Genomic DNA, 14,470 nt, shown 5'->3' on the forward strand with positions numbered 1-14,470 from the left:
CGTTGACAATATTTGTATTTACTCAAAATTCGGTACAAACAATATTAAAGCCTGCAATTAGCCGTTACTAAACTGCAGCTTACTAAGCGATGGTTCTATCCGACCAAGCAACATAGGTGGGAATAGTGAAAGAAAGAGAAGGGGAAGAAGCGGGGTCGAGGAATTGGTCAACTCGTCAGGCTCATGACCCGAAGATTGCAGGTTTAAATTCTACCTCCGCCTTAAGATGCTGTTGAAACCGCCGTTGTAGTTTGTTGGGCTTTCGAATTATTGTCAGGCAAGCCCACACCCGAAGCTGACTAGGAATTTCATAATTGTTAAGAAGACGTATATATAGTCAGTCTGTCTTCTGGCAAGAAAAGCCGTATCAAGAAAGTTCCGCCCAACGAGCTTAGCCAAGTGTGGACTTGGCCTGATGGCGGTCCTGCAAAATCGACATTAAATTAGTAGCATCCCCTAAAATTAATTTTATAGACGGTGACTAAATAAGAAAAAGTCTAATTTTCCTTCAAAGTTACATGTTAAATAAATTTTTTTATAATTAAATTATATTCAATATCGAAATTTAACATATTTTATTCAAGCATCATACATATATAAATGTGATTTAATATATAGGATTAAACCACCAAATCAATTTAAGCATCTTACATTTCAAGCCTGATCTAATTCACTCAGTCTTGATCTCATATTTTCCCACCAAATTCAAACTCAGCATACAAAAATCCAACACAGTAAAAAAAAAAAAAATATATATATATATATATATATATATATATATTTAAAATTTAATTAACTAATTAATTAATTAATTGTGCATTCAGGGGCAGGACCCTGAGGGAACCTTCGAACATCGGTGCAATAATCATACACCATTCTCTCCCTCTGCAGCCTCTTCATATTCTCCCTGCTTCTCTCATCCAACTCCATTTTCAGGAAAGGTTTGGTGGAGTAATCAGCTGCATCGCAGGAAGAAGTTCTTGTTCTGAAGGAATAAACGCAGCCGTCGGATGAGAAGTTTCTGTACGAAGCGACGAATGGGGCTAGATCCCAATTGGTCTTGACACGGCCGCCCTGTGTGGCCCACTCGTCGGCGTTCCACAGGCTCGAATATATTCTCATGGGCTGCTCGTTAGGGTATGGAACACCTAAATGCTCTCCGTTCCTGAATTCTCTTATTGGTATGTTGTCCACGTAGAAACTGAAATACATGAATCGAAATCGACGAAATTCAAAAAAATTGCACTATAAAAATATATTTTCCGAGTGGCCCTATCTATATATCACCCGCGACGATATTAAAATTTTGGCGCCAATCAAGTTTAGTGACAAGCTAAGGGTGAAAACTCGAAATATTTTAATTTATGGCAAATTACGGCCACCTCCTGAGGTACGGCCAAATTACGAAAAAAAAAATCCTCTTGTTTTGGTAATTACAACCACCCTCTCCTTTTAAATATTTTTACATAAAATTTATGTAGTTCGGTTATTTACCGAACTAAATCGTATATTCAGTTCTATAAACGGTATGAAATGTTGACATACCAAAATTCCGGTTCGGTTTTACCTATTTAACACCCTAAATTTACCTCTATAAGATTTTTTTCGTAAGATAATACATAATTAAGGGGGTGGCTGTAATTACCCAAACATGAAGGGGGTTTCCGTTATTTGATCATAACTCAGGAATGACAGTAATTTGCCATTTAAGTTAACATAAGCATTTAATGACATCTGATATATCATCATGATAATTATACACCTCGCTCCATTTTTAATTAAGTGTCGTTTTTCGGCTTTGCACAAATATTAGAATATCAATAAATGTGTTTTAATTTTATAAATAAAATGCATTAAAAAGACTAAAATAACCGTGATGTGTTATAAGAGAGAGCTTATACTAGAGTTGCATTAACAAGGTTAAAACAGAAAAAAGTACATTTAATACAGTATTGAAAATTTAAAGTGACCGATAATATGAAACAAAATAAATTTAAAAAAAAAAAGACAGTTTGGTATAGAAATTGCTCCAATACGACTTATAATTTAAAATACATGATATAATTTAAAATTAATAATAAACTAATATAGATACTTTTTTTTTCGAAGAAAAAAACTATACTTTCAAAAATTGTATTAAAAAATTAAAATAGGATTGAAAATCAGGATTCATATAAATTCGGGAAAAAATGAAAAATTCAAAAATATAAATAAGTTTTAATGAATTAAATTCTCTTAGCAAAATGACAAAAGAAAAAAAAAATTGATAGAAAAGTTGATAATTTACTTACATAATGGACTTGGGATTCCAAAGAATGGAATAGGTGTGGAAATCTTGTGTTGGGTCAAACCAAAGATAGAATTGTTGCTCTCTATCACCTTTGCCTTGGCTGAACACATTTGTATGTACAGTGTATGGATCACCACTTGTGTTCCCCAAGAACTCAAAATCTACTTCATCATGGTGGTCACCATCTGATGCCAGCTGTCACACACATCATTTTTCTTCATTACACTATCAAATTAATATTAAACTCCATTAATTAGTTATTGTGTTTAACCATGTGATACTAATTAGCTTATTTGTGGCACACATTAAAATGTTTTTAATTCAAAAAGATCAATTTCAGAATTAATTGACAAGAACCACTCCCTCTGTCCTATATTATTTGTTTTTCTGGAGTGTGTTTTTTTCCCCTCGAATTATTTGTCATTTTGGAGTTTCAATAAAATATTAGTTGCATATTTATTAATTTTGTCCATTATCACTCATAATTAGTTAATTGAAAAATAATTAACAATAAGAGTATTTTGGTATTTACTATGTTATTTTTGGTATAATTTGTGCATATTTATTGAGTTTCTTAATATAAGGACAACCATCCAAAACGACATATAATATGAGACAGAAGGAGTAATTAATAATGTAAGATAAAAATCTTACATAATATGTTGTGACTGTGCCAGCAGAATTTCCAGGGACGAGTTTGATTTGCATGTCGATTCTTACGAATAAGTACACTTTCTTGGACTCAAAACCGCCGCCGGACAATTTGTCGAGTGTAAGGGTAAGCATTTCGCCGTTCTCGACCCTATTGATTTTGTTCTCACCCCACGACGCAATGAAGTGCCGGTAAAACGTACCATTTCCGAACCTCAAGTTTGGGCTGTAAAACAGAAAAGAAAAATAATAATAATAAATAAATAAATAAAATGAATTATTTTGAATTTTAGATCGAAATTAATTTCATATGAATTTTAAATTCAATTCGGGGTGATTAATTATCGTAAAATTTAAAATTGAAGCTGTCAGTGTCGATTGAATTGGTCCCAGTATTTTTTGTGGTCTTCATTGAATCATATAAGATAAGTATTTATCCTATGCATGTGTATTATTTTTGTCCTTTTATTCTATCCATTTTGTTCCTTCATTTCTTTCGTGCATTATTTATTTATTTTATTTTATTTTATTTTATTTATTTATTTTATTTTATTTATTTATTTTTATTTATCTTTTCCAACTTTTGAGATCTCTTCATTATGAAGGATGCAATTACCTATAGGATACGATACCCACTGAATAAAGTTATTATCTTACATATATGTTTATAGTTTGGTATCATGTGTTACAAAATAAAAATATTATTTTTATTTGTTCTATTAAATCGATACACAATAAGTAAAATTAGATGATTTTAATTATTTATCATTCTATTAATTGTAATACAAGAAGCATTATTCATTCAATATATAATCAAGCAAACTGCCACACAACCAAATAAAAAGATCTGTAGTGGTTAATTAGTAAATTAGTCAACACTAACCATATCTATCAAACTATATATAGAGTAAATCAACATCTAATAACTTCTGTTGTAACATTATTATTATATTACAGTAAACATTAAACTAAGATGTAATGAAAACAGTTGCTAGCTTTTAGCACAAGAAAATTCCATTTACATATACATACATATATACAAATACATATACATATATACGAACTTTGATGAAGTATTTATATTACCTTGTTAGGCTGTCCAGGTAATTATTATAACTTGGAGCACCGGAGATCGTTTGCGATATAATGATATCCACCTATGAACGAAACGCGCGCGCGTTGAATTAATCAACATTATATTATATATATTAATGCATGAAATATATATAATGTAGGGCAAAAAGGATATTGTTGGGATGAGTTTAATTAATAATAATGAAATAAATTAAAATATATATATATATATATATATATATATATATATATATATATATATATATATATATATATATATATATATATATATATATATACCTTGAAAACAAAGATGGCGGAAAAGAGTATAAAAGCTAAGTAAGGTAGGAATTTGTGGGAACGAGAAGAAGAGTGTGATGAATTCCTTTGATTCATTATACCCATTCTTGGTTTCTTGATTTCTTGATTTCTTACACTACTTGGAGAGACAATTGTTTATAGCTTTCCTTTTGTCTTTTTAAATATATGCATGATTCACAATAATTGTGTGTGTGTGTGTGTGTGTGTGTGTGTGTGTGTGTGTGTGTGTGTGTGTGTGTGTGTGTGTTTTGTGGGTGCACACACCTTCAATAATCAATATATACATAATAACAAGTCATTTTCAATTCATCAATTGCTCTTTTGTTGCAGTTGGTGGAAGGCCAATTGCAGCCATTCCTTTTTCCTCTCTAATTATATAGCCTATGTCTCTTTTTTTATTTTCGAGATAATTTTATCTAGGACAAATTACGGTCACCGCCCCCTAATGTTAGGTCAAATCACGAAGAAAACTGCTCTTGTTTGGATGATTAGAACTATCTCCATCAACTATGTATTGTCGTATGAAATAAATACGCTTTCAGTAGATAAATTTAACACAATAAGGATACAATACGTGTAAGACAATATATAATTGAGGGGCGGTTATAATTATAAAAACAGAAGAGGGTTTTTTGGTAATAAAATTTTATCTCAGAAGGTCGCCGTAATTTGCCATTTTATCTATTTGCATCACTCCCACCTATCTATTTATATTTATTGCTGTTTTTTCCCCAAGTAAAACTAGACAACATTTTTTGTAAGAATGTCTGTGTGTTTTTTTTTTTTTTTCATTTTTAGGGGACATTGTTAACTAAATTTAATTGAGAGAAAACAAAATTTAATTAAAGAAAAAAATAATATCTAGTTCGCCGCTTGATTCTTGATTCTTGGTTCGTCGGTTCGCGGTGAATCGATTTTACAGTCGAATAAATTAGATAAATAATATAAGTTATAATATTGAAAGGGTATAAAAGGGAGAAATATAAGTAAAAATGGTGGATGTGAAAATTAAAGTTGCAATGCAAGTTGTTGCAAGATAAAATGCTCACATGCAAATATCAAAGTTGCGTCACAATCACATACAGTGGTGCTTTCAAGGTACAATATAATTGAGCGAAAAAGAAATTGTTTATAATTAGAAATAATTTCAATAGAATAATTAATGAATTTAGAAATAATACAGTTAAACCTCGATAAATTAATAGAGTTGGGATTAGAAAAATTCTATTAATTTATCGAATTATTAATTTATCGAATTATTAATTTATCGAGTTAATAATTTAACACGTTTTCATCGAGTCAGGATCGAGAGAAATTATTGCTTAATCGAGATTATTAATTTTATGGAGTATTAATTTATCGAGGTTCTACTGTAATTGTAACTACAAATCATTAACCCAAAAATTAACTTATTTGTCTAAAGAATGACTTATGTTAACTTTCATTTATAGAAGCCAACTCTCTCCCATTAAATGTATGTTAGAATCGGTGAAATACATCGAGTAGGTCATTACTTGTTAAAAGATTTTTCTTTCCTTCATTATATTTGCAGTTGTTATTTCACTTATTACAATTAAAAAAACGCATTTTTATTTGTACAAAAAGCTTGTATCATATTAAGAAGAGTAAATTTCACTTTCCCCTTATACTTTGGGTCCATGTCACTTTATTCTCTTTTACTCTCGATTGCATCAATTTGCCCTTATGTACTTGAAAAATTGTCTCAATGTGACCCTCACTGTTAGTTTCCAGACATTTAACCTTAACACCGTTTAATCTAAGTTTGAAAATTACTAAAAAGTCACCCCTCTCAGTTTAAATAAAAGTTAAGTTTGAAAATTACTAAAAAGTCACCCCTCTCAGTTTAAATAAAAGTTAAAATAAATTGTGGCTGGCGTCGTGGACTGTGTTTTTTCGTTGTCTTGAATTTTTTTTATTGTGTTCTTTGTTTTTTATTTATTTATTTTTTAATAATTATTTAAATTGGGACATGTGACGTTTTTGTAATTTCAGAGGTTAGATCAAACGGTGTTAAGGTCAAATGTATGACAACTAACAACGAGGGTCACATTGAGACAATTTTTCAAGTGCAGGGGAGCAAATCGATGCAATCGAAAGTAGAAGAGAGTAAAGTGACACCATGCCAAAATATAGGGAGAAATTGAAATTTACCCTAATAAGAATTATGTTTCTCTCTCTCCTTCCTCTCTCTTCAAGTTTTCCTGCGTTTTAATGGAGTTTTTCCTATAAACTCGATCGATTAACATTACCATTTCCTTTACACACAAATATATTGGTGTGTAGACTTGATCGGGTATTCAAGTGTAGCATATATTTGACCTTCTATGCAAATTTAATATTCCGGTGAGAATGTGGCCGGTGATTCACCGGAATTTCAGGCGGTATCTTTTTGGCCTTGAAGTGACCTTTTTTTTCACTTTAATATAATGACTCTCTACCTTTTATTTATTTTGATTTATTAAGCACTTTCAGTTAGGCATATGGTAGTCGGTGCAATAAATATTTAAAACACAACATACACGAGACATTAACTAGATTTAAAAAAGACAAAGAAGAAAAAAAAACTAATAGATACTATTATTATGATTTTATAAATCACGAAATAATAGAAAGAAAAAGAAAATGAGGCCTACACAATGTAGATCGCAAAAAATCAATGTGCGTGCTTATATCTTTACAACTCAGTGGTGTTTGCAAATGATTATTTAAAAGCAGAAGTTATTGATTGTGATTTAAGTTAGTTTTAAGTGCTTATTTCTAAAAGTTGGGGGTGTTTGCAAATATTTCGGAAAATGAACTAAAATTGAAAAAGCATGGTTAGGGGTGCTTTTAAAAAAATATATTAAAGCAGATTATTTTAAGAGAAGCAAAAGCAAAAGTTGATTTTGCAAACACCTAAAAACAGATTATGAGCAAAAAAAAACTGCATAATCACTTTCAAAAAGCATTTGCAAACACCACCTCATTGTTTTGCTTCGACTTTTTTTTTGGTTTGCATAAGTATAAGAGATTGATGTCTCTTATACTTGACTTCCAAATTTTTTTCCATACTTCCAATATATTTAAACATGTCACAACATGATTAAAAGACTAGTCAGGCACTTAGCAAGTATAAAATTGAATTGATAAACTTTAGCATATATAAATCAAACAAGAGATGTAAACTATACTAGATTAACCATGTGTGACGAGTTCGATCTATAAAGCATTGACAAAGAAATCTGAACTTAAGTCAAATAACACAACGCCCTCTTGCTAGCTTCGCCTATTATTAGGTGTGGCAATTTCTCAACTTGGACCGGATCCGATCCGGATCCATGTGGATCGGATGCAAAAGGAACCGGATCCAATATCAACCTACATGAATGGATTTAATGTGGATCGAGTTTAGACCGATCCGGATTGGATCCACATGGATTCATTGCATCTTTAATTCAACTTATGAGGTTGAATATCTCAACTTTTAGGGTTTAATATCTCAACTTATGTGGTTTAATATCTCAAGTTTCACAATTACACATATTCACACACACACTTTTCACACACACACACACACACACATATACACATACACATACACATACACATACATATACACACTTTTTACACACACACACTTTTTTACACACACGCACACACACTTACATGCACATACACACTATCTGTTTATATATATATATATATATATATATATATATATATATATATATATATATATATATATATATATATATATATATATATATATATATATATGTTTACATTTATATACATGTTTATATATACACACACATACACTCACACACACACACACACACTCTCTGTTTACACACACACACACTCACATACACACACACACACACTCGTATACACACACACAAACACTCTGTTTACACACACACACACACTCACATACAGACACACACACTCATATACACACACACACACAGACTCTGTTTACACACACACAGATACATGTGTATATATATATATATATATATATATATATATATATATATATATATATATATATATATATATATATATATATATATATATATATATATATATATATATATATATATATATATATATATATATATATATATATATATATATATATATATATGTTTATATATACACACACACACACACACACTCACATACACACAATTTCTACACACACTCTCTGTTTTACACGCACACACACACTCGCATACACACACAGTTTCTACACACACATTGTTTTACACACACACACACACTCACATACACACACAATTTTTATTAATATACTCATTGATAATTTTTTATCAATTAAATTTTTAATTAAAATAATATTTGACTTTTTCTGTGAGAATTGTTTTGGTATTTGATTGGGTTTTCGTTGGATCCAATATGACCCACTTTATTTTGTGGTTAAACTTTCAATGGATCTAAAGTGGATCCACATGGATCCAGTTTTAAAAAAAAATCAACTTGATCCGATCTGGTTTGTTTCAACTAAACTTAATCTAAACTGAATCCTTATGGACCGAACCGGATCTAATCGGATCCGTGGAACCGGATCCAAATTGCCACCCCTACCTATTATGAATATTTGATTAGCTTAATTTAGGAGTTCGGTTCATATGCAATGAGTGGATCTTTTCTGATTATTTTGAATATGATCACAAAATATAGATAGTTTGAGAGAAAAATATGCATCAAACTAAATTGGATGCATGATGACAAAGTTACGCATATGTGAATTATACTTTGAATTTTAGATATTTTAAAATATTAAAATTGTGGGCAACCAGTCTCATTGATTCATGCATATTTTTCTCAACCGATATCCAATCTCGGTGATTCAAGTTGGATTAGAACAAGAAAGCAAAACGAAATAGTAATGCGCCAAATAATCGAATCCACATATCCAAAAAAAGAAAAGAAAAAAGTAAAACAAAGAACAAATACCATTGAAACATCAAGTATCAAATTCAACACGGTTAAAAATGTAACGAGTGTCTCCTAATCTAACTTTTTGAACTACTTTTACAAACGCAAAGCACTTCTAATGTCATCGAATCACATAACAACGAAGTAAATAACAAGTGTTCGTAAGCAAAACCACTCACTGTACAAGAAATAAAAAATAAAAAAACTACAACAGAATCATCAATTTCCGATACAGAAAAATATTTTGTTTTTCTTTTTTCCGATTCGGGAAAGAAAAAAAAAATTCTAGTCATCATCTAATTCGACAATCTGGGCGCGCCTTTCAGCAGCTTTCTTCCTAATAAAAATTCCCCATCTCATAGCAGCTTTAATCTTGAGCCACCCGACAACAGCCTTCCCTGAGCGGGCCCCCCTGTAGTCCGGTGAAGGGGCAGTCATGTAAGAAGACGAGGAAGAAGGGAAACTAAAGGAATCCTCAACAGGGGGGACGTTGCCCCCCATGCTGAAGAGGCGGAGCAAGTGCTGCATGTCTTCGTTCTCGAGTATTTCGTGGCTTCTCAGACGAATATCTTCTTCAGACAAGAAATCGATTCCCCCCTTGTTGTTGTCGTCTCGATTTGTGGGCCATTCCTCGGACAAGAACGGGTTGACATTATTGGATTGATGATGGAGAGAGGAAACGGAGGATGAAGAAGAGTTGCCGTGTTGGAATGATGATTGGGGTGATGATTGAGGTGGGGCCAGGGCGAGGTTGACTTTTTCGCTGTACGTTTGACTTTGGAATTGGTTGTGTGGGTTGACTTCGTGGTGAGTAAACGAGACTGTGTCGAACTGGGAGTGGGACTGTGTGGGATATCTTGCAGATATATTGTCTGTATAACCTCCTGAATCTGAGTTCATACCATTAAAAAAATCATGAGGTAAAAATACACACACACACAATAATCATAAAAATATATTATTTTTCTCACCTCCACTTAGAACACTTTGATCCATTGACGGCTCGGAGGGAATTGAAACGGACAATCTGTGCGGGATCTGAATATCTAAAGAATTCGGATAATTGATGGTGGGGCCCACAGGAATATCTTCTCGGGACTTCTTGATTTGCTTGGAATTCAAAAGTGATTTCCCGTCGTACTCGACAACTTGGTTCCAATTATCATAAGCTGTTTTCACCAACTTATCCACATATACCTACAGACAGGTACATAACATTTTTCACATATTATTTACTATTAAAAAATATTCGTCTTTATAGGATTACATTTAATTAAAGCAAAAAAGAATAATATAATATATATATATATATATATATATATATATATATATATATATATATATATATATATATATATATATATAAATCGGGCAAACCTTTTGGCTGTCTGAAAGTGAGTCTGCTGGATAGAATTGATCGTTTGCGATGAGACCACTCAGCTCATAGACATTATTAAAAGCAACACCTATATGTCTCGTTTCGTCTTGGTAATATATATAAAGCTTGCCACTCAAAACGCAGGTCTTCGAATGTTCTATCAGTGCATCCCACATCTTGTTCGACATACCACTGCCCAGTATCTGTCGAAACAAGATCAAAACCAAAAAAAAAAAAAATAATAAATATATTAAAAAAATGATAATAAAACAACCCACAAATTAAAAATACTTACACTCCTCAACTTCGGAGAGTCCCTGACCACAAGGCGAAGAAAGTCCTCTACAGTAAATATCCCGGCATTATTAAGCCTTCTGTGGAATGATCCATCTTTCCCGATTTTCTCCAATCTCCATACTTCGTCGCTCAAAGCAGGTGGATAATGTTTCTTGTACACTGTGGGGAGAAAAAAAAACACACTTCACTAAATATAGCGACACGAGAAAAGACTATTATGGCCTTAAGGGATTCCAGAAGTACCACATATAACATAAACAATCAAAGCATATACAGTTAAACCTCTATAAATTAATAGAGCTGGGACTAGCAAAATTCTAGTAATTTAGCGAAATATTAAATTACCAAACTAATAATTTAATACGTTTTCACCGAGTCGGGACCGGGAAAAATTATAATTTAAGCGAGGTTATTAATTTATCGTTGCTCTTCATCATGTGCATTTCTTAGCTCCTCCATTCTAAAAAACAATGAATTTTATTCAATATTGTATCTCTCTATCTATCTATCCTGGCTATTCTATTCTAGCATGATATCAAGAGAAAGTTCAATTTTTCATATAGACGATTTATTTTTATTCGCTCCACAAATCCAATTTTTCGATTTTTTTTCCTCTCCATAAACCCTATTTATGAAATAAAAAATAAATAAACAAACTAGCAAGTATATGCATACATTCCCCACGATGATCTTTGACAGTAAAAGCTTCAGTCTTTGCCTCACGAATGCGTACCCCTTCACAGAACCCCGACGAAACTTTCAAACCAAGTCGAAACTTTCTGCTCCTTATCCAGCTCGAATTATCCGTAAACGTAAGATCCCCGACAGTTCCAACACCTTCCTTGAGCGCCACCTGTAAATCCCCCGTCAAAAGAGGTCTCTTTCCCTCTCTCTCTTTCACAACATGGCTATCGAACTCTTCTTGGTTCCACCCTTCGTCATCTTCGTTATTGAAGTCACCTTCTAGAACAACAATGTCCAACTTCACGGAAGATTCCGGGCCGGAAGTTACCGCGTGGCCCGTGTTGGCATCGATCAGTACAACGTGAATTGCGGCACCTTGTTCGCCCTCTACTTTGCCACCGGTGAACAGAGGAAGAGAAAGCCTCGACTTGAAGTGAAGCTGCAGGTTTCTTCCGTCTGGCCCTCCGATCCGTTTAGGTGATGACCTGGACTTTCAAAACATGAGTAAGGTACAGTTTTTTATATTTTTTGGTTGATGAAATAACAGACATTTTCTAAAAGAATTTCTATCTGAATTGTCATTTCATAATTTACGAAGACGAAATACCCTACCTCCCGTTCAGCATAGCAGGACCCAACTTAGCCAAAGCTCGTTCGACTTCTTCACTAACCTGTTCAAGATGATTTGTGCTGATTAGGCAAGTGGCAAAAAATAAAAAAGCACACACACATACACACACAAAAATATCACATTGGAATGGAAAGGTTAATCTTTACCACTCTGCGAAGAATTGGTTCCAACGATGAGCAGAGCTTTTGGAGACTATCCAACTTTAGAGCTTCCACAATAACGCTGCACAAAAAACACACATTTTTTAATGATTACTGTCTTTTTTTTTCATTTACTTGCCATGTGTATTCAAGTTTAACACTGAAAAAATATTGAAGACAGATAAATCGGAAAATCTAAAAAAGGAAATTCATGATCAACAGATGCACAGTTGCACACTTGAGTTAAACTTAGTAGCCCCCATATACATCTACTAGACGGATTAAAAACTCGAGATATTGCATAAGAGAGTACAACAAACTATCATGTCTTATTCTTCTCAACATTTTAATTCACAATTCTATACTCGAGGGAGAAAAACGAAAAGTTATATACGCTGACTAAAAAATCTAAAATCCGAAACTGTAAATGCGTTACGAGAGGCCCTATTTCACTTTTCTGAGTAGTGGAACTGACCAGAGAGTTTTTATTTATTTATTTACTTTTGTCGTAAATAAAGGTTAAGAAGCAAGCCATATTCATCTAACGAAAACCTACAAAACTTGGGAGGACGCACTAGAAACATTGTTAAGGAAAGTTAAACCGAAAGAACATCTATTGTAACCTTGTTTACAGTTTCAAAGATATCTATGAAGAATCAAAAAAATTTAACCTAATAATTTTAATGTGAGACAGGCTACGTATAACCGAACACTGCAGTAGAAAATAAATTCTAACAATACTGCGGGTAATACACAAGGAGAAATTAGTTCAAGAATTTGGTTAATAATACTTTCTGATAATGAAACAATCGAGAACCAACGGGCAACGTTCAAACTTCAATCATTGAATTTAGTACATGAATTGCCATGTCACATACCAATAAATAAATTCCAATTTCCACTTTTCGACAAAATCAAAACAGGTTTATTGCAATAATTCAACCCAAAATAAGTAAGAAAAAGATACACAAACTGTAATAAAAAAAATGATGAGAAATAAATAATTAATCTTGTTTGTCACCTAGCTAAAGCAGGTCGTTTCCTCTCTGGCTCTTGTTGTTCTTCATCAGCACCACCTTCTTCTAAGCTTCTTTTCCCTCTCCCTTTCATCGAGTTTGTTCTTTCCATATACCTAGTCTGCATTTACACTTCAATTAACAAATAATTTAATCAATTTTTCAAAAATTAAAAACCAAAAATCGAAGTCCATTAAAATCTATAAAACGAATCAAACAGTTCTCAGTCCCCCCCATATACCCTAAAAAAACCCTAGATCCCAGGAAAAATGTAAAAACCCCATCGCCCACAAACAAATAAAACCAATTACACACACATATAATAATAATTAATTAATTAATTGATTAATTAATTAATTACCCCATACGCAGAGGAAATCGGAGAGTGGGCTGAGATTACAATACGAGCGCGTCAAGTGGTGAACAAGTGTGAGAGATAAGACTCTGGATTAGTGATGGTGACTCGAGATACAGACAGTGGTGAAGAAATACGATGTTGTAGTAAAGAAGATGACTAGATTTGTAATTAGGAAGCAGCCATAATCGTTTCTGTGTTTTATGTGTGTAACTGTTTTTTTCTGCTGCTTTCTCTAAATTCTGGGCATCTGTGATTTTGGCAGGGTGTACTGGATCTGGGAAATGTGACGGTAACGGTGACGGTAACGGTAGCGGGCCCCTGAATTCAACGTTGCCGGCATATAATAAACCCCCTTTTTTTATTTATTTTAATTAATTAATTAATATTCTTGTTCTTATCATTTGATTTCTTTATTACAAATACAATAACTACTCCCGGTCCCGACAAGTTGACCAATCTACAACTTTTTTCTATTCCATTTTTAAGAAATATGGATATTTTGTTTTTGTGTAATGATTTTAAATACAACTACCGAATACTGAATTTTTAGTTTTACTATACTATTTTATATAATATATTAATATAAAATAGTAACATATCGAGAAATCGTGACGTAAGTTTCCAATTTTTTTTAAGTAAAAACCCATTTTTTATTCCGAAGAATGGAA

At 32.4% G+C, this 14,470-nt stretch overlaps 2 protein-coding genes across 5 annotated transcripts; both read right to left on the reverse strand.

Annotated features, from left to right (window-relative positions):
* Window positions 1-593: 593 nt before the first annotated feature.
* Window positions 594-4,588, reverse strand: LOC105952312 (xyloglucan endotransglucosylase protein 7). The gene is made up of 5 exons (XM_012975852.2): window positions 4,316-4,588; window positions 4,028-4,098; window positions 2,945-3,167; window positions 2,292-2,485; window positions 594-1,201 (listed from the first exon to the last, which is right to left on the reverse strand). The coding sequence occupies exons 1-5, from the start codon at window positions 4,418-4,420 to the stop codon at window positions 805-807; spliced, it is 990 nt and encodes a 329-aa protein (XP_012831306.2). The 5' UTR covers window positions 4,421-4,588; the 3' UTR covers window positions 594-804.
* A 4,709-nt stretch (window positions 4,589-9,297) lies between these two features.
* LOC105952310 (calmodulin-binding protein 60 D) lies at window positions 9,298-14,326 on the reverse strand. Of its 4 annotated transcripts, none has more exons than XM_012975850.2 (9): window positions 13,806-14,326; window positions 13,450-13,565; window positions 12,435-12,510; window positions 12,270-12,328; window positions 11,649-12,142; window positions 10,972-11,132; window positions 10,676-10,879; window positions 10,270-10,495; window positions 9,298-10,188 (listed from the first exon to the last, which is right to left on the reverse strand). In XM_012975850.2, the coding sequence occupies exons 2-9, from the start codon at window positions 13,554-13,556 to the stop codon at window positions 9,584-9,586; spliced, it is 1,932 nt and encodes a 643-aa protein (XP_012831304.2). In that variant the 5' UTR covers window positions 13,557-13,565; window positions 13,806-14,326; the 3' UTR covers window positions 9,298-9,583. The 4 variants fall into 4 exon arrangements, with proteins under 4 accessions (XP_012831304.2, XP_088680162.1, XP_012831302.2 ...); XM_088824036.1 differs by having other exon boundaries at window positions 13,813-14,238; XM_012975848.2 differs by having other exon boundaries at window positions 13,450-13,576; window positions 13,806-14,219.
* Window positions 14,327-14,470: the final 144 nt, after the last annotated feature.

The sequence above is a fragment of the Erythranthe guttata genome, chromosome 10, assembly GCF_056151865.1.
Source record: "Erythranthe guttata isolate IM_541 chromosome 10, IM_541, whole genome shotgun sequence".
NCBI lineage: Eukaryota > Viridiplantae > Streptophyta > Magnoliopsida > Lamiales > Phrymaceae > Erythranthe > Erythranthe guttata.